Genomic DNA, 20,162 nt, shown 5'->3' on the forward strand with positions numbered 1-20,162 from the left:
TAGTTTGAAATGTTCGTTGAAATAAGTAGATTTTTAGTTTTTGTTTATTTATTAAGTTAATATAAAACCATATAGTCACATTTTAGAATACAATAGAATAGAATTTTAGAATACAACTAGAAACACTGTCCTGGCCTGCTTCTAAGTTCAGTGGCCTGACAAAAAAAATTAAAATAAAAAAAATAAAAAATATATATATATATATTTTTTATTTTTTTTTAATCATCTCGCGGCCCACCCGTGGCTGCTCGCGGCCCACCTTTGGGTCGCGACCCCAACTTTGGGAACCACTGATCTATAGCACCATCTAGTGGCTGAATATTATCTATAGCACCATCTAGTGGCTGAATATTATCTATAGCACCATCTAGTGGCTGAATATTATCTATAGCACCATCTTGTGGCTGAATATTATCTATAGCACCATCTTGTGGCTAACCATCTAGTGGCTGAATGTCATCTAGATTCTATAGCACCATCTAGTGGCTGAATGTTATCTATAGCACCATCTAGTGGCTGAATATTATCTAGCAGTGTTTCTCAACTGGTGGGTCGCGACCCAAAAGTGGGTCGCGGGGCCATTTTGAGTGGGTCGCGGATGTGTGTAAAACAAATAAAATAATTTTTTTTTTTTTTTTCACTACCTAACTTTATGAAAGTGGCTTCTCAGCTCTGGTCCAGCTGAAGACAAAGCGGAGGAACAGATTGGACATTGAGCATGACCTCAGAGTTGCTTTGTCTACCATCACCCCAGACTTTGAGACTCTTGTCAGGAGCAAACAACATCCCCAGTTATCCCATTAGTTCCCTGGGATGTTAAGCTAAGAAGTCTGCTAAGAAGGATATATTATTTATTATTATTATTATTTTATTTCATTGTGTTTTTAGCCCTTAGTTGCACTTTTGTTGCAACTCCAGTTATCCCATTAGTTCCCCCAAACGTAGGTCTGTTATGTTAAGCTAAGAAATCTGCTAAGAAGCATATTATTATTTTATTTCATTGGGTTTTTAGCCCTAGTTGCACTTTTCTTGCAATCCCAGTTATCCCATTAGTTCCCCCAAACTTAGGTCTGTTATGTTAAGCTAAGAAGTCTGCTAAGAAGCATAATTATTTATTATTATTATTTAATTTCATTGGGTTTTTAGCCCTAGTTGCACTTTTGTTGCAACCCCAGTTATCCCATTAGTTCCCCCAAACTTAGGTCTGTTATGTTAAGCTAAGAAATCTGCTAAGAAGCATAATATTATTTATTATTCTTTTATTTCATTGGGTTTTTAGCAATAGTTGCACTTTTTTGTGTTTATTTCATGTTTTGAAAGATTGCGTATTACTGCAAATATTATTTTTTTTACATAAATCATAGTGGTTAAAAATGTTGGGTCGCGACTTAATGACTAAGGAAAATGTTGGGTCCCGAGGCTAGACCAGTTGAGAACCACTGATCTATAGCACCATCTTGTGGCTAACCATCTAGTGGCTGAATGTCATCTAGATTCTATAGCACCATCTAGTGGCTGAATGTTATCTATAGCACCATCTAGTGGCTGAATGTTATCTATAGCACCTTTAACTGTGAGACGGGACCTCCTCCAATGAGCTGTTTCCTGCTGTCAGATGAAATCCTGGCCCAGTTCCCCCTCACTAAGAAGGATGACAAGATGAAAGACAAGACCACCACACCCTCCAGGTAAGCCTCACACATGCTGCCTCCTTCTGGTATTTAGACTAAGATGAATAAGATGAAGATACGAGTAAACTTAATTTATTATCGCTTTGTTGCGAATAGCATGCAATACCATCCACAATAATAGAATAGAATAGAATAGAATAGAATAGAATAGAATAGAAATACTTTATTCATCCAGAGGGAAATTTGGCACTACAAATCGCTCACACGAAACAGTAACCATTTAGGTAGACAAAACAAGTCACGAATAAGAATAAAAAATAAGCCTAAGAATAAATAATAAAATAAGCCTAAGAATATAATACGGTCCGGGGTATACATTTCCTAGGTTATGTATATACCATTCTAATATAAAATATACAGAAATCTACAGTAAAGGCGCTCCCATAGTCCAGCAGACTGTACACAGAGCAGACTCCGCGGAGGTCCGCGCGGAGTCTTTGAGCCTTCATAGTCGAGCGGACCTCCGTGGACCAATTTCCTAGATGTCACGCGCCAGTTTACACAATTGTCCCCACGCTGTTCAACTTCTGTCATGTCGTCGTCATCCGATGTCAAAATAAAGAGTATGTTATCTCCGTTTCCAATATTTCGATAATAAAACGGGCAGTTTTACGCACTTGAATAACAGGTATATAGGCAGCGAGATGCAATGTACCGTATAGGCTTGAGGTGGACAGCGCGTGGTGCTGAAAAGACACGCATTGCATGAAATAAAAGCACCCGTTTTATTTCAAAATATTGGAAACGGAGATAACATTCTATGTTATCTCCGTTTCCAATATTTCGAAATAAAACTGGCAATTTTACACAATTCATTTAGAAAAGCCATTCAAACATCTCTCTTGGCACGGAGCGAGTGTTCAGAGTAAAATGCAGATCGGCGTCACATTAAATGCAGTTCGATGTCAACCAAAACGCTGAGCAGCGTTTTGTGTGACACCAAGTCAGCGGCGCGGATGTCCGCGCGTCAGAAAATAGTAGCTTCGCACCTGTGGGTCTGCTGTCCGCTGAGATCAAAGCTCAAGAGTCCGCGCGGACCTCCGCGGAGTCTGCTCTGTGTACAGTCTGCTGGACTATGGGAGCGCCTTAAGTGTAATATTTTTTTTGTGATCAAATCTTTTTTATTTTCTATTTTTCAAACATGAAACAACACAACTCACAACACAATAATAACAATAATACATAAAAGACATCCAAAAACATAAACTAACACAACAATGATTAGACAATAAATTAGACAGATTATACATTTACATACATAACCAGTCAAAATAAGTTGTCACAAAGTATAAGGAAAATAAAACATTTACTATAAAATGGGCTTCCCGAGCCCCCTCCACCTCCAGGCCCGGCAGCCGCAAGCCACAACCCCGGAGGACCCACAGTCCGGCCCCCCCTGCGAGCCAAAACACCACGCCTCTTTAGTGCCTCGACCCGCAGAAACCCCGAACCACGCCCCCCCCCCAGTCCGAGCCCACGACCACCAGATCAGAAGGGGGTCAGAAAATATACATAGGACACCAAAGAATAAAAAAAAACACACCAAAAAAACACACCAAAAAAACACCAACATACATGAATATTCACTCGTTCTTCCCCCCCCCCCCCCCCCCCTCTCGCCCCAGGACCCCAACGTGAGACATTCACATAATACCTTATTCAGTACTCAATTTGCGTTCTTTTAGCTTTTCCACCACAGCCAACCAGACCGCGATATTGGCTTCATTAACACCTATGACACGTGCAGTGGAAATCTCCAAATAAATAACATCAAGATAGGTGAGAATCCATACCTTCGGACATAACTTATCTGGTTGTATCCAGCGTGAGGCAATCAACTTTTTGGCAGCCGTAAGGCCAGCCAAAATGAGTCTCTTTACATGTACAGAGGTCGGCAATTGAGAAACATCATTTAACAATAATACAGAAGGCAAGGTCGGTATGGTCAAAGAGAAAATCTCTGATAGCTGAGAGGTAACATTTTCCCAGAAGATCTCAACAGGAGGGCACTCCCAGTACATATGCATATATGTTCCAATGGCACCGTTTGGACACAAGGTACATCGAGAGTCAGGTCTGAGACCCATTAGGTTCAATAGCCTGGGGGTCAAATAAGTCCTATGAACAAAATGTTGATGAATCTGTTGGTGATCTGGGTTGCGTGATGATAGCCTAATATTTTCCCAGACTGCATCCCAATCAAAATCTATATCCAACTCAGGGATATCCTTTCTCCAAATCGTATCTAGGGGGAGGTCCTTATATGAGGACATAAGTAAGTGCCGATAAAAGTCAGAGACGAAGCCTCTCGATGTCTCCCTGTCATAAAATAATTTGTGAAACCGGTGTCGCTCTAGTGGCGTGTCCCATGGAACGCCATGAGCCTTCAGAGCTGCTCTCATTTGTAAATAAAAGAAAAAGGAGTTTCCGGGGAGATCATATCCGATGGATAGATCCTGGAAAGATCGGAGACCAGAGTCATCAAAGATATCCCCCAATGTATGGATGCCTTTCCCTTCCCATCTAACGGGTCGTTGCCCAATAAGGAGTAAGTTGTTATTGAATAGGGGGGAATGTGTGTGCCATTTATGGCGGTTAGTACGTGCTTTCTGTGTGTCACGCCAAATCTGGATCACATGTGTGATCAGAGGGCCAAATCGTAACTTGCATTGCTTAATTGAAATGTTGGTATACACGATATCTTGAAGTCTATGTGGGGACACCATCTTCTCCTCCAATGGTCGCCAGGACACGGCTGCCTGAGGGTCAAACCAAGTGATGAGAGGTCTCAAAGAGTAAGATTGAAAATAATACTTGAAGTCTGGAAATGCTAAACCCCCATCGAGTTTACTCCTCTGTGCAGTGGATCTCTTTAAGCGTGGGCGTTTGTTGTTCCAGATGAATTTATATGCAGCAGAGTGCAGTTTTTGCCAGTAACCAACAGGGGGAGATAACAGTAGCATGGAGCTGATAAAACTTATTCTGGATAAAACATTCATCTTGATTATTGAGGCACGGGCCTGTAATGAGTTTTTCAATTTGGACCACCTGTTAAAATCATTCGTAATCCTGTCACCCAAGCTGGAGTAGTTATACTTTACTGTCTGGTTAATAGTTGGGAATATTTCAATCCCAAGACATTTAAAGTGCTCTACCATGAGTATGTTTGCTGGGAGGATGGTTGCCTTCGCAGTCTTGTTGAGTGGAAGGAAGGCTGATTTTGGCCAGTTGATCTTAAATCCAGACAGACTGCCAAAGTCATCTATTACTTGGAGAAGATGGGGTAGAGAGACGGCGGGGTTCTGCATAAATAGGAGTACATCATCCGCGTATAAGCTGATATGGTGATGTGTGCCCTTAATTGACACAGGAGATATAATCCGGGATTGTCTTATGTACTGAGCTAGAGGTTCTAGTGATAAAGCAAAGAGTCCGGGACTAAGAGGACAACCCTGTCTAGAAGAGCGCGAGACAGCGAAGAGTGGTGAGCAGAGTTTCCCTGTTAAGATCATGGCAGAAGGACCTGTGTAGAGAACTTTGATCATGTGAATGAACCCCTCACCCAATCCCATCCTTCTAAGGACTGCCCACAAATATGACCACTCCAATCTGTCAAAGGCCTTCATCGCGTCTAAGGACATGACAGCCGTAGGGGTTGCGACTTCCTTGCTGGCATCAATCACATGCAGTAACCGTCTGATATTATCCGTGACCAGCCGGCCTCTTATAAAGCCAGTCTGATCGGGGTTAACCAGAGATGTCATATGCTTTTGAAGTCGGATGGCTAGCACCTTAGCATATAGCTTGAGATCGGCTCCGAGGAGACTTAAGGGTCTATAGCTGCCACATTCGGTGGGATCCTTATCTTTCTTGAGTAGAACAGATATAAGTGCCATATTGACATCCCTGGAAAAATTGCCCTCTTCGACTGAGTGTAAAATCATTGAAAGTAATAAGGGACCGAGTACATCCCAGAACGCAGTATAGAGTTCCGGTGGAATGCCGTCCCAACCAGGAGCCTTGCCCCGCTGCATATCAGCAATTGCTTCCCTGAGCTCCTCTAGTGTGATAGGTTCAGCTAACCATTTAGCGTCATCCTCTGAGATTTGTGGTAAGTTAATTTGACTAAGATAGTCCTCCAGCTTGGTGTGATCATAGACCACTTCTGACTCGTACAGGTTGGAATAAAACGAGCGAAATGTATCGTTGATTTTGTTGGGGTTGCTGGTTATCTCCCCCTGTTGGTTCTTAATGGCAGGGATATCTGCAAATTGTTCACTGGCCTGTATCCTCATAGCCAGTAGGTGACTAGGTCTAGAGCCATGAAAGTAGTAGTGTTGTCTTGTTCTGTGCATTTGAAATTCAGACTGTTGTCTTAAAATGGAGTTAATCTCCTTTTTCACCATTTTAATTTGGAGCTCCAGTCGGCTAGGCTAGAGTATCTGTGCTGCATAGAAGACATAATTGTTTTATGAAGCTCTTCCAAATCCAATTCTACTAACTTGGAGAGACGACCCTTGCGGAGATTGGAAGCAAATAGAGTGGTGTTACTTCTAATAAACCCCTTAACCGAATTCCACAAAGTTCTGGGGTCCTGTACCGATCCAACATTAAACTGCAAGAATTCAATGAGCTTCTCCTTAAATTGTAGGTTAAATTCCTCGTTCTTCAGCAGCGTTGAGTTAAAGCGCCATCTAGGGGCACGGGACGTCATTTTACTGAGTGAACCCTTAAGGAGGATGTATTTGTGGTCTGACAGTGCAATGGGCCTCAAGTCAACGTCAAAGCTATCGAATAGCCTAGGGGAGGAAAAAACATAATCAATTCTGGAAAAAGTTTTATGTCTCGCGGAGAAAAAAGAGTAGTCTCGCGCGGTTGGGTTGAGTAACCGCCACATATCAGTAACCCCCGTGTCTTTAGACCAGTCACGTAGGGCCGCGGTAGCTTGCTTCTGATCGTGGGTTTCAGCATCACCGGATTTATCAATCAATGGATCCCAAATGGCATTGAAATCAGCACCCACTATAAATGAGTACTCAGGTAGTTTCAACATTTCTGTAGTGAGTGCAGTATAAAAGTGCACGTCATACACATTAGGGGCATAAGCGGCTATAAGAGCAATTTTCCTGTTAGTGTATTCCATCTTCGCAATAGTAATTCGACCTTCTGCATCAGACCACACGTCTAATATTTTAATATTCAACTTTCGCTTAGCCACTATGGCTACTCCACAAGACTTAGTGCTAAAAGAAGAGGAGCTTATATTATGATAAAATTTGTTTGCAAGTTTTGCACTGTCAGCCTTTAAAAGATGCGTTTCACTCAGCAAAGCCACATCCACCTCCTGCCTTTTCAACCATGTTAGTACACTCGTGCGTTTATGTGGAATATTAAGACCCCCTGTATTCCAGATCAAGATGTTTAAATTAGCCATAGTCCAACCAGGTTGCAGTATGACTGAACGTGATTCCCTTGAAGTAGAGCACCACAACATATACACATCCCCACGCTAAGGTCCTGTTGGGCGAGAGCAAACACATAATAGAGCGAGCCAAAATAAATAAAAAACAACGTATCCCCCCCTCCCCTCCCCCCTCCCCCCCATCAAATATCTTGTCCGATGTCGATCAAACACCATTTGGCACTGCGACCGGGTCACAGCACCCACAACCACATTACATAACTTAACCATTCTAACCAAAATTGTATTGAGCTCAGTGCATAGAACATTATGCAGACGATAAAAGCACATGAAACACAGTTCATCCGAGCTGAACCTGAGTAAAGTGAAGTACTCATAACACGTCGAATTAATACCACTGTGGTAATAAACCCAGAGCATTACCGTGCTGCCATCGTTGAGGTAATGCAGCGTCGGTGGCGGCCATGTGTACTGCTGTGATAAGAAAGACAGTTAAAAGCACGCAGTATCCGCAGCGTTAGGAGAGTCTTGATCTGCCACCCGCAGACAGTACATTGCAAGGGGGTCACCCCCCTTGGTTGAACGGTTCACAAGCACATACAGTCTGTTTGAGTGAAAATTGTGATATTCATTTCGCCCGGTCAGAGCCGGATAAAGATAACAAATATACGTAACAATCTCTACGCAGTTCAATGCATAGTTCGAGTGTCAGATGATAAAAAAGGCAAGAGATAAATAATAAAGAAAAAAACGATCAGAGTAAAGGACGTCTGAATTACTATCTCAGGGTACGGCCATTCACCACCGGAGGCTTCAGCCTGGCCTCTTTCAAAATATGCTGTCTTGTCTGGAACCTCAGGCAGCAGAAGATGAATGTGCGAGGGTTTGTACGCTCGCTCTTCATCAGGGTAGCAGGTCTGAAGATCCTGTGAGCTCTCTCAATCTCGGGGCGGGCTAGCTTCGGCAACCATTTCGGTATCATTTCCTCGAGGAACTTAATCGGCTCGTCCTCCTCCACTTCATCGGGTAGCCCGTATATTCTAACATTGCATCTCCTGCCACGGTCCTCCAGATCTGCCGATTTCATCTCACCAGCTCGTAGTTTGTCCTTCAAGTACGATATCTCCGTGGTGTTGGTATCAGCCACCTCCACGACTGCGGATAGACCTTCCTCCGCCATGGCTAACCGTGTGTCTATGCTGGCCATTGTCTCCTGCAGTGCATCCACCCTGCCGGTTAGCTTAGCCACGATAGCGTCTATTTCCTCACGGAATATCTACCTAATGAGTTCCTTATCCACAGCGTTCAGGGTTCCCATCCTGGTCTGCGTCTGTTTAGACACTATTCTAACGTCAACAAAATTAAATGGTATAAAAAATTAAAACTTCAAGGTTAATGTGGCATGGATGCTGAGCTCCGCAAAATCAGCCAGCCATGCGCTGCTGATCGGAACCGGAACTCCCCAGTAAGTGTAATATTGAACAATGTTGTTTTAATAGTAAAAGTAAAAGTCCAGGAAGATGTTAACTGTCATTCTGTGCTCAGTGATGCAGTGAGGCACAGTGATGCATTGTAAAGTCTGATGGCTGTCGGAATGAAGGACTTCCTGTGCCGTTCAGTGCTGAATGAATGAATGAATGAATGAAAACTTTATTTAACAGATTGCAGAATGGGTACAATACAGTACGGCTCAATACATACAATTGTTAAGGGGATGCAGACCTGAGAAAGACGTTTGTCTTGTTTCCATCAGGGTCCCCCATTTTCAATTCATATCGACATTTATGACATACACAACATACATGACATTTATGGCATAGGGACATATAGGTATTTAGTACTGATACATTTGTGACATAAACGGTATTCAAATATACAGTACTGTTACCCCTAGATCCTGACAGAGTATATATGATGGGGGGGGACTGTACATTAGGAGGGGTGGGTGGGTGGGAGAGAAATATACATACGGCGGGGAGGGAATATATACATGCGGTTAGTCTAGCACTGAACATGCTCCTCCTGTCAGCCAAGTCTGTGTATAGTGGGTGGGAGGGGTTGTCCCTGATGGCATCGAGCTTAGCAAGGCTCCTCCTCTCCGCCACCACCGCTAGAGAGTCCAGCTCCACCCCTACCACGTTACTGGCCTTCCTGACCAGCTTATCCAGCCTGTTTAATGCTGTATATACCATATATATATTTATTTATTCTTACCATTATATATCTATTCACATCTGTCTGTACATACCTGCATATAAACCTTACATATCTGTAGATACTATATATATATCTGTACATATCCCTTACCTACTCTTACTAGTTATGTTGCTAGCCAGTATGACTTACTACCATAGTGTTTTTATACCTGTATGACTGTACATATTAATACTACAACTCTGTACATACATCTGATTAGCACTATTACTCAGTAGTACTAATTTATATATTTTATACCCAGTTTAATCCCCTGTACATTGTATATTACTGTTGTACTTTACAGTTACATTTGCACTCTGGTTGGATGCCAAAACTCTTCTCGTTGTACTGTACTTGTGCTGCATGATGACAATACGTTTGAATCTAATCTAATCTAATCTCAAATACAATATATATGGTCAAATAAAGATGTAGATGTAGAAACGGAAGGCTCCATAATGTCTAAATAAACAATATCTCGACGATATCTCTTGTATTTGGTGTAACGTGTTGTTGTCTGACCAGATCACTTCTTGTGTTGTAGCTCCGTGAAGCCGTCTGCCACCTCCGCCACGCTGGAGCTGGACAAGCTGATGGCCTCCCTGTCCGACTTCAGGGTCCAGGGAACTGTAAGACTCACCTCGCTGCACTCATACTCCGTCATGGCCTTGTGTCCACTGTTGTGTTCAGTATCTGAGGGCTATTGTAGAGTTTACATTAGAATAGAAATGTCAATAGATAAAAAAAAAACATTTACTAATTAATCTCACAATTTTCTGTAATTAATCTAGATTAATCTACTTAAGACCGAAGCTTGTAACATATATTTACTTGAGTAAAATCACGGAATTAATGTAGAATCAACACAAGAGCTAATAGCTTTCTTTGATCTTTGATTACAGTTTCTCTCCTGTGAAATACTAATGTTCAACAAAACCATCAACATTGACTCAGCTTTAAAGACCTCTTTCTTATATCCGCGGCGCTAACAGAAATAAAAACAACCCAGGCCTATATGTTAAAGTGCAGATTGGCTTAGAGGACGATAATGTCTTGTATGAACTACCAGTAATATAAATCATATTAACAACAAAAATGTGTTCCATCTTCATGTCAGAGGATTTTCAAAAAGGTGCATGCAAAAAAAGAACAAGCTAAGATACTGCTGAAAGTTCAGACTGTTGAAAATGTTTCACTCCATAGATTAATCTAGATAAATTCTTTAATTAAAATACATTTCCCAAATTAAAGCATTAACTTTGACAGCCCTAATTAGAATACATGTAAATAGGAGCGGCTGGGGTAGTGTAGCGGTCTAAGCACTCTCCTACCACCGCAGAGACTCTGGGATCAGCGGTACCTCCGGCTTGGTCAGCCGTCCCTAAGAACACAATTGTCAGTGTTAGCGGGTGGGAAGCCGGTGGGGTATATGAGTCCTGGTCATAACAGCGACTCCTACTGGTCGGTCGGGGCGCCTGTTCAGCAGGGAGGGAATCTGGGGGAGATAGCGTGAACCTCTGCACGCGTTAGGTTCTTGCAGTGAAACTCCTCGCTGTCAGGTGAAAAGAAGCGGCTGGCTACTCACCCTCCCCAGTCCAACAGTAGGGCAGCATGTGGTAGTTCTACACCCTCCCCAGACCGACAGTAGGGCAGCATGTGGTAGTCTACACCCTCCCCAGACCGACAGTAGGGCAGCATGTGGTAGTCTACACCCTCCCCAGACCGACAGTAGGGCAGCATGTGGTAGTTCTACACCCTCCCCAGACCGACAGTAGGGCAGCATGTGGTAGTCTACACCCTCCCCAGACCGACAGTAGGGCAGCATGTGGTAGTTCTACACCCTCCCCAGACCGACAGTAGGGCAGCATGTGGTAGTCTACACCCTCCCCAGACCGACAGTAGGGCAGCATGTGGTAGTTCTACACCCTCCCCAGACCGACAGTAGGGCAGCATGTGGTAGTTCTACACCCTCCCCAGACCGACAGTAGGGCAGCATGTGGTAGTCTACACCCTCTCCAGACCAACAGTAGGGCAGCATGTGGTAGTCTACACCCTCTCCAGACCAACAGTAGGGCAGCATGTGGTAGTCTACACCCTCCCCAGACCGACAGTAGGGCAGCATGTGGTAGTCTACACCCTCCCCAGACCGACAGTAGGGCAGCATGTGGTAGTCTACACCCTCCCCAGACCGACAGTAGGGCAGCATGTGGTAGTTCTACACCCTCCCCAGACCGACAGTAGGGCAGCATGTGGTAGTTCTACACCCTCCCCAGACCGACAGTAGGGCAGCATGTGGTAGTCTACACCCTCCCCAGACCGACAGTAGGGCAGCATGTGGTAGTCTAGACCCTCCCCAGATCGACAGTAGGGCAGCATGTGGTAGTCTACACCCTCTCCAGACCAACAGTAGGGCAGCATGTGGTAGTCTAGACCCTCCCCAGATCGACAGTAGGGCAGCATGTGGTAGTCTACACCAGTGGTTCTCAACTGGTCTAGCCTCGGGACCCAACATTTTCCTTAGTCATTAAGTCGCGACCCAAATTTTTGAACCACTATGATTTATTAAAAAAATAAAAAATTGCAGTAATACACAATATTTCATGCACTGTTAAAAACATGAAATAAACAGTGCAAAAAAATTGCAACTAGGGCTAAAAACCCAATGAAATAAAATAATAATAAATAATATGCTTCTTAGCAGATTTCTTAGCTTAACATAACAGACCTAAGTTTGGGGGAACTAATGGGATAACTGGGGTTGCAACAAAAGTGCAACTAGGGCTAAAAACACAATGAAATAAAATAATAATAATAATAATAATAATAAATAATATATCCTTCTTAGCAGACTTCTTAGCTTAACATAACAGACTTACAGTAAGTTCGGGGGAACTAATGGGATAACGGGTTGCAACAAAAGTGCAACTAGGGCTAAAAACACAATGAAATAAAATAATAATAATAATAATAATAAATAATATATCCTTCTTAGCAGACTTCTTAGCTTAACATCCCAGGGAACTAATGGGATAACTGGGGATGTTGTTTGCTCCTGACAAGAGTCTCAAAGTCTGGGGTGATGGTAGACAAAGCAACTCTGAGGTCATGCTCAATATCCAATCTGTTCCTCTGCTTTGTCTTCAGCTGGACCAGAGCTGAGAAGCCACTTTCACAAAGATAGGTAGTGCAAAAAAAAAATTGCCCTGTGACGCACTTTTGGGTCGCGACCCACCAGTTGAGAAACACTGGTCTAGATAACGCCTAGCCGTTGTTTCTAAATATACTAAATATGTAATAATGTTTGGGCTAGAAGTGGGTCTAGCCTTCACATATCCGGACACCAAAAAATTATTTTAGCACAATAGGACTGACAATAGTGGGGCGGCTTTGGCTCAGGGGTAGAGCAGGTCATCCAATGATCGAAGGGTTGGTGGTTCGAATCCCGCTCAAGCCCATGTCCATCCCATCGCCGTTGTGTCCTTGGGCAAGACACTTAACCTACTTGCCTCGTATGAATGTGTATGCATGTGAATGAATGTTGGTGGTGGTCGGAGGGGCCGTAGGCGATGATTATTCGCCACGCTTCCGTGAGTCTGCCTCAGGGCAGCTCTGGCTGCAATTGTAGCTTACCACCACCGGTATGACTGTGTATGAACGAATAATGGACTCTGTAAAGCGCTCTGGGTGTCATGAAGAGCGCTATATAAATCCAAGTCATTATATATAAATCCAAGCCATTATCCAATTTGTGTGATATTATAAATATTTCATAATGAATTGAACGGCCCCCGCCGGGCCGCGTCCAGCGGGACATTGTGATCCCTGCCGGAAAAACGCAGCGTGTGTGAATCGTCGTCTTATTGTTGTTGTTCACCAATCCTCCTTCTCTCCCATTAGCCGGCTGCGCCTGTCACTCCGGTCGTCATGGTACCCCAGCAGCCGGCCCCGCCCCCGCAGGCCTCGTCCGGAGGCTCGTTGGACAGCATGCTGGGGCTCCTCCAATCAGACCTGAGCAGGCAGGGGGTCCCCACGTCCTCCAAGGGCAACTGCTCGGCCTGTCAGAAGCCAGTAGTGGGTCAGGTGAGCTAGACTTTCACCACACACCAGTACCACACACCAGTACCACACACCAGAACTACACACCAGTACCACACACCAGTACCACACACCAGAACTACACACCAGTACCACACACCAGTACCACACACCAGTACCACACACCAGTACCACACACCAGAACTACACACCAGTACTACACACCAGTACCACACACCAGTACCACACACCAGTACCACACACCAGTACTACACACCAGTACCACACACCAGTACCACACACCAGTACTACACACCAGTACCACACACCAGTACTACACACCAGTACCACACACCAGTACCACACACCAGTACCACACACCAGTACCACACACCACTACACACCAGTACCACACACCAGTACCACACACCACTACACACCAGTACCACACACCAGTACCACACACCAGTACCACACACCAGTACCACACACCACTACACACCAGTACCACACACCAGTACCACACACCAGTACAACACACCAGTACCACACACCACTACACACCAGTACCACACACCAGTACCACACACCAGTACCACACACCACTACACACCAGTACCACACACCAGTACCACACACCAGTACCACACACCAGTACTACACACCAGTACTACACACCAGTACCACACACCAGTACTACACACCAGTACCACACACCAGTACCACACACCAGTACCACACACCAGTACCACACACCAGTACCACACACCAGTACCACACACCAGTACTACACACCAGTACCACACACCAGTACTACACACCAGTACCACACACCAGTACCACACACCAGTACTACACACCAGTACTACACACCAGTACCACACACCAGTACCACACACCAGTACCACACACCAGAACTACACACCAGTACCACATCAGTACCACACACCAGTACCACACACCAGTACCACACACCAGTACCACACACCAGTACTACACACCAGTACTACACACCAGTACCACACACCAGTACCACACACCAGTACTACACACCAGTACCACACACCAGTACCACACACCAGTACCACACACCAGTACTACACACCAGTACTACACACCAGTACCACACACCAGTACCACACACCAGTACCACACACCAGTACCACACACCAGTACCACACACCAGTACTACACACCAGTACTACACACCAGTACCACACACCAGTACCACACACCAGTACTACACACCAGTACCACACACCAGTACTACACACCAGTACCACACACCAGTACCACACACCAGTACCACACACCAGTACCACACACCAGTACTACACACCAGTACCACACACCAGTACCACACACCAGTACTACACACCAGTACCACACACCAGTACCACACACCAGTACCACACACCAGTACTACACACCAGTACCACACACCAGAACTACACACCAGTACCACACACCAGTACCACACACCAGTACCACACACCAGTACTACACACCAGTACCACAGACCAGAACTACACACCAGTACCACACACCAGTACTACACACCAGTACTACACACCAGTACCACACACCAGTACCACACACCAGTACTACACACCAGTACCACACACCAGTACAACACACCAGTACCACACACCAGTACCACACACCAGTACCACACACCAGTACTACACACCAGTACCACACACCAGTACCACACACCAGTACTACACACCAGTACCACACACCAGTACCACACACCAGTACCACACACCAGTACAACACACCAGTACCACACACCAGTACCACACACCAGTACTACACACCAGTACCACACACCAGTACCACACACCAGTACTACACACCAGTACCACACACCACTACCACACACCAGTACCACACACCAGTACTACACACCAGTACCACACACCAGTACTACACACCAGTACCACACACTGTTTTTAGTGTCAATATCACAATATCACAATATCACAATATCACTGTGCAGGTGGTGACGGCCCTGGGCAGGGTGTGGCACCCGGAGCACTTCGTCTGCACCGAGTGCGAGGTGGAGCTGGGCAGCCGCAACTTCTTCGAGAAGGACGGACGGCCGTACTGCGAGACGGACTACTTCACCCTCTACTCCCCCCACTGCGCCCAGTGCAACAAGCCCATCCTCAACGTGAGTCCTCTCTGCCGCCTGCGACAGTGTCTCTCCCTGTCTCCCTGTGAGTGGCTGTCTCGTCTCGTGGTGACGACCAGAGTGGTGGACGTCCCGTGATGATGACCGGGAGGATCATGCGACCCTCTCTGCGCCGCCCCCCATGCCTCAAATAGATCCGCCATCTGCTCTATTTTTCAATCTTTTAAAAGGTTCAGTTGCTATCGCATGCACTTATCTGTGTTTCATTATACATATGCGTGTGCATGCTTACCAACAGTTTCGCCTGTTTTATAGCAACACTACTATCACCGCCATCTAAGAAGGGAGATCCCCCCCTTTGAACGGCCCTTCTAAGGGTTTTCTCCTCCACATTGCCTGTGGTGCATTTTTTCCTATTGCTAGGTTTTAGTGAGTTTTTCTTTACATTGGTGTTTTTGTTTTGTTCTTGATTTATTGTGATGTTTCTTCTTGACTTGTTTAAAGAAGACGTGTCCGGCCCATGGGGACATTAACGTGTGTTGTCGGTTTGATGATTTGATGATGATTTGATTTGACTCAGGAGGTAGAGCAGTCGTCTGGTAATCGGAAAAGGTTCCCCCGGTTCGATTCCCGCTCCTCCCGGGCAGCGTGTCGAATGTGGTTCTGGAAGAAACTTTTTTTGTTTTTGTGACCCAGTCTCTGCCGTTTGCCGCCTACCTAAAGTCAAATAGACGGTTATGGTGACTTGTGTTGAGTTATCGGGGGTGACGGTGGCTCAGGAGGTAGAGCGGTCGTCTGGTAATCAGAAGGTTAGGGTGACAGTGAATCAGGAGGTAGAGCGGTCGTCTGGTAATCAGAAGGTTAGGGTTAGACAGTGGCTCAGGAGGTAGAGCGGTCGTCTGGTAATCAGAAGGTTAGGGTTAGACAGTGGCTCAGGAGGTAGAGCGGTCGTCTGGTAATCAGAAGGTTAGGGTTAGACAGTGGATCAGGAGGTAGAGTGGGTCGTCTGGTAATCAGAAGGTTAGGGTTAGACAGTGGCTCAGGAGGTAGAGTGGGTCGTCTGGTAATCAGAAGGTTAGAGTTAGACAGTGGCTCAGGAGGTAGAGCGGGTCGTCTGGTAATCAGAAGGTTAGAGTTAGACAGTGGATCAGGAGGTAGAGTGGGTCGTCTGGTAATCAGAAGGTTAGAGTTAGACAGTGGATCAGGAGGTAGAGTGGGTCGTCTGGTAATCAGAAGGTTAGGGTTAGACAGTGGCTCAGGAGGTAGAGCGGTCGTCTGGTAATCAGAAGGTTAGAGTTAGACAGTGGCTCAGGAGGTAGAGCGGTCGTCTGGTAATCAGAAGGTTAGGGTTAGACAGTGGCTCAGGAGGTAGAGCGGGTCATCTGGTGATCAGAAGGTTCCCAGGTTGGCACCTTGCTGTGTGAATGTGTGAGTGGGTGAATGTGAGGCATAAGTTGCCAAGTGCTTTGGATAAAGAGATATATAAATGCAGTCCATTTTCCATTTGTCAAAGTTCAAAAAAGCGTAATTTGACATGGCATGGACGAGAGGAACTCTTCAAGGACGTCTGTTTTCTTCCTGTGTGTTCCCTCGTTCTAGAAAATGGTCACTGCCCTGGACAAGAACTGGCACCCGGAGTGCTTCTGCTGCGTGAAGTGCAGCCGGGCGTTCGGAGACGAAGGTAAGTCTGTCTGTCTGTCTGTCTCCTGTCTGTCTGTCTCTGTCTGTCTGTCTCCTGTCTGTCTGTCTCCTGTCTGTCCGTCTGTCTGTCTCCTGTCTGTCTGTCTGTCTTCTGTCTGTCTGTCTGTCTGTCTCCTGTCTGTCTGTCTGTCTGTCTATCTGTCTGTCTGTCTGTCTGTCTGTCTGTCTGTCTGTCTGTCTCCTGTCTGTCTGTCTGTCTCCTGTCTGTCTGTCTTCTGTCTGTCTGTCTGTCTGTCTGTCTGTGTCTGTCTGTCTGTCTGTCTCCTGTCTGTCTGTCTGTCTGTCTGTCTGTCTGTCTGTCGTCTGTCCTGTCTGTCTGTCTGTCTGTCTGTCTGTCTGTCTGTCTGTCTGTCTGTCTGTCTGTCTGTCTGTCTGTCTGTCTGTCTGTCTGTCTGTCTGTCTGTCTGTCTGTGTCTGTCTGTCTGTCTGTCTCCTGTCTGTCTGGCTGTCTGTCTGTCTGTCTCCTGTCTGTCTCCTGTCTGTCTGTCTCATGTCTGTCTCTGTGGAAGGTTCTTTGTTCCGCTCGGCGCTGGAAAATGACCCCAGTGGTAAACATCCTCTGAGAAAGTGTTATACTTGGAATCGTCTGCCATCGTCAACCGCTTGGTTCCCTGCTGTAGTGACATCTGGTCTGAAATGATATAGGGGAAAATACTGCTGATTTGCACCATTAAAATATGTGTTTTAATTGCCTTTCGTGGTCATAAGAAAAATATTAACATTCGTCCTGAAGCACGTGACCTCCGAGGACTGTGTTTCATGTGTCACGTGACCTCCGAGCACTGTGTTTCATGTGTCACGTGACCTCCGAGCACTGTGTTTCATGTGTCACGTGACCTCCGAGCACTGTGTTTCTCGTGTCACGTGACCTCCGAGCACTGTGTTTTATGTGTCACGTGGCCTCCGAGCACTGTGTTTCATGTGTCACGTGACCTCCGAGCACTGTGTTTCATGTGTCACGTGACCTCCGAGGACTGTGTTTCATGTGTCACGTGACCTCCGAGCACTGTGTTTCATGTGTCACGTGACCTCCGAGCACTGTGTTTTATGTGTCACGTGGCCTCCGAGCACTGTGTTTCATGCGCCACGTGACCTCCGAGCACTGTGTTTCATGTGTCACGTGACCTCCGAGCACTGTGTTTTTCGTGTCACGTGACCTCCGAGCACTGTGTTTCATGTGTCACGTGACCTCCGAGCACTGTGTTTTATGTGTCACGTGACCTCCGAGCACTGTGTTTTATGTGTCACGTGACCTCCGAGCACTGTGTTTCATGTGTCACGTGACCTCCGAGCACTGTGTTTCATGTGTCACGTGACCTCCGAGCACTGTGTTTCACGTGTCACGTGACCTCCGAGCACTGTGTTTCACGTGTCACGTGACCTCCGAGCACTGTGTTTTTCGTGTCACATGGCCAAAACGCACACACAGCCCGACACAAGACAAACATGGCCCCCGACTTGCCCTCTCCACACAATAACAAAATGTCAACAAGATCGACTGCCGTCTGGATTCACAGTCGTTGTAGTGATGCTCAGCTTGTAAGCAGAGTTGGTCAACGACAGTTCACTTCTCGGGGCCGCTGGTGGAATTTTCCCAGACCGTCACACAGACTTGACCGTATTTGGACTTCAGCTTTTGCCAAAAGGGCTTCGTGTAGCAAGAAGTACATGAAGGAGATTAGGAAACGTATCAGCGTGGTGTGAGACTACTGCTATTAGGAAGTCTGTCTCCTGTCTGTCTGTCTCCTGTCTGTCTCCTGTCTGTCTGTCTCCTGTCTGTCTGTCTGCCTGTCTGTCTGTCTGTCTGTCTCCTGTCTAGTACCAGAGACGCAGGGTGTGAGACAGGCTACTGCTGAACCAGAGACACAGGGTGTGAGACAGGCTACTGCTGAACCAGAGACACAGGGTGTGAGACAGGCTACTGCTATAGAGGAGACGCAGGGTGTGAGACAGGCTACTGCTGAACCAGAGACACAGGGTGTGAGACAGGCTACTGCTATAGAGGAGACACAGGGTGTGAGACAGGCTACTCCTATAGAGGAGACACAGGGTGTGAGACAGGCTACTGCTATAGAGGAGACACAGGGTGTGAGACAGGCTACTGCTGAACCAGAAACACAGGGTGTGAGACAGGCTACTGCTATAGAGGAGACACAGGGTGTGAGACAGGCTACTGCTGAACCAGAGACACAGGGTGTGAGACAGGCTACTGCTGAACCAGAGACACAGGGTGTGAGACAGGCTACTGCTGAACCAGAGACACAGGGTGTGAGACAGGCTACTGCTGAACCAGAGACACAGGGTGTGAGACAGGCTACTGCTGAACCAGAATGAATGAAGGAAAACGTTTATTTAAAATGGACACCACAGCTACATTGGACCAGTCACAGTGGACAGACCAGATGTGTTGTTTTGCGTGTTTATAGCACAAGTGCTAGTTTTCAATAGTTCATTGAGGCTTTTCTAAAAGATAGAATAAAATGAACAGTAAAATACAGAACAAATAGTTACCATAGCAAGAGTCCATGATCAAAATAACAAAACCAGTCCGCGTCTACATATATGTGAGCACTGCTGCTTTGATTTCAGCCATACCTTGAGTCCTCTGCTGAAGACGTTGGCATTGGACTCCAGTTTTAAGCCAGTAGGCAGAGAGTTCCATAGGTTTGCCCCGTTAACGGAGAAGGCAGCCTGTCCAAACGAACTATTGCACATGGGAACAGTACAGTCACCATTATTGGAAGCTCGTGTGTTTGCTCTGCTAGAGCTCCAACGTCTAACCACCAGTCCAGAAAATAATGATGATACATGATTGTGCAAACATTTAAAAACGAGTCTAATATTACAGAAAATTACAAAATTGTCAAACGTGCTTACTCAAAACACTGCAGTGATGCCATCGCATTGGTTTACAACACAGGGTGCAAGACTACTGTCACACCAGAGAGACACAGGGGCCTTGAGAAGAGGAGCTTCAGGC

General features: G+C 45.8%; 1 protein-coding gene across 2 annotated transcripts in view; it reads left to right on the forward strand.

Annotated features, from left to right (window-relative positions):
• LOC311235870 (transforming growth factor beta-1-induced transcript 1 protein-like) overlaps window positions 1-20,162 on the forward strand; it is a 50,562-nt gene that overhangs the window by 22,374 nt on the left and 8,026 nt on the right. For both annotated transcript variants that reach the window (XM_084323392.1, XM_084323393.1), the window contains 5 exons: window positions 1,616-1,688; window positions 9,854-9,938; window positions 13,207-13,389; window positions 15,347-15,520; window positions 17,081-17,162. In XM_084323392.1, coding sequence (XP_084179518.1) covers window positions 1,616-1,688; window positions 9,854-9,938; window positions 13,207-13,389; window positions 15,347-15,520; window positions 17,081-17,162 — 597 coding nt within the window. The remainder of the gene's footprint in view (window positions 1-1,615; window positions 1,689-9,853; window positions 9,939-13,206; window positions 13,390-15,346; window positions 15,521-17,080; window positions 17,163-20,162) is intronic.

This window comes from Notolepis coatsorum (assembly GCF_963971535.1).
Source record: "Notolepis coatsorum genome assembly, chromosome: 10".
Classification (NCBI taxonomy): domain Eukaryota; kingdom Metazoa; phylum Chordata; class Actinopteri; order Aulopiformes; family Paralepididae; genus Notolepis; species Notolepis coatsorum.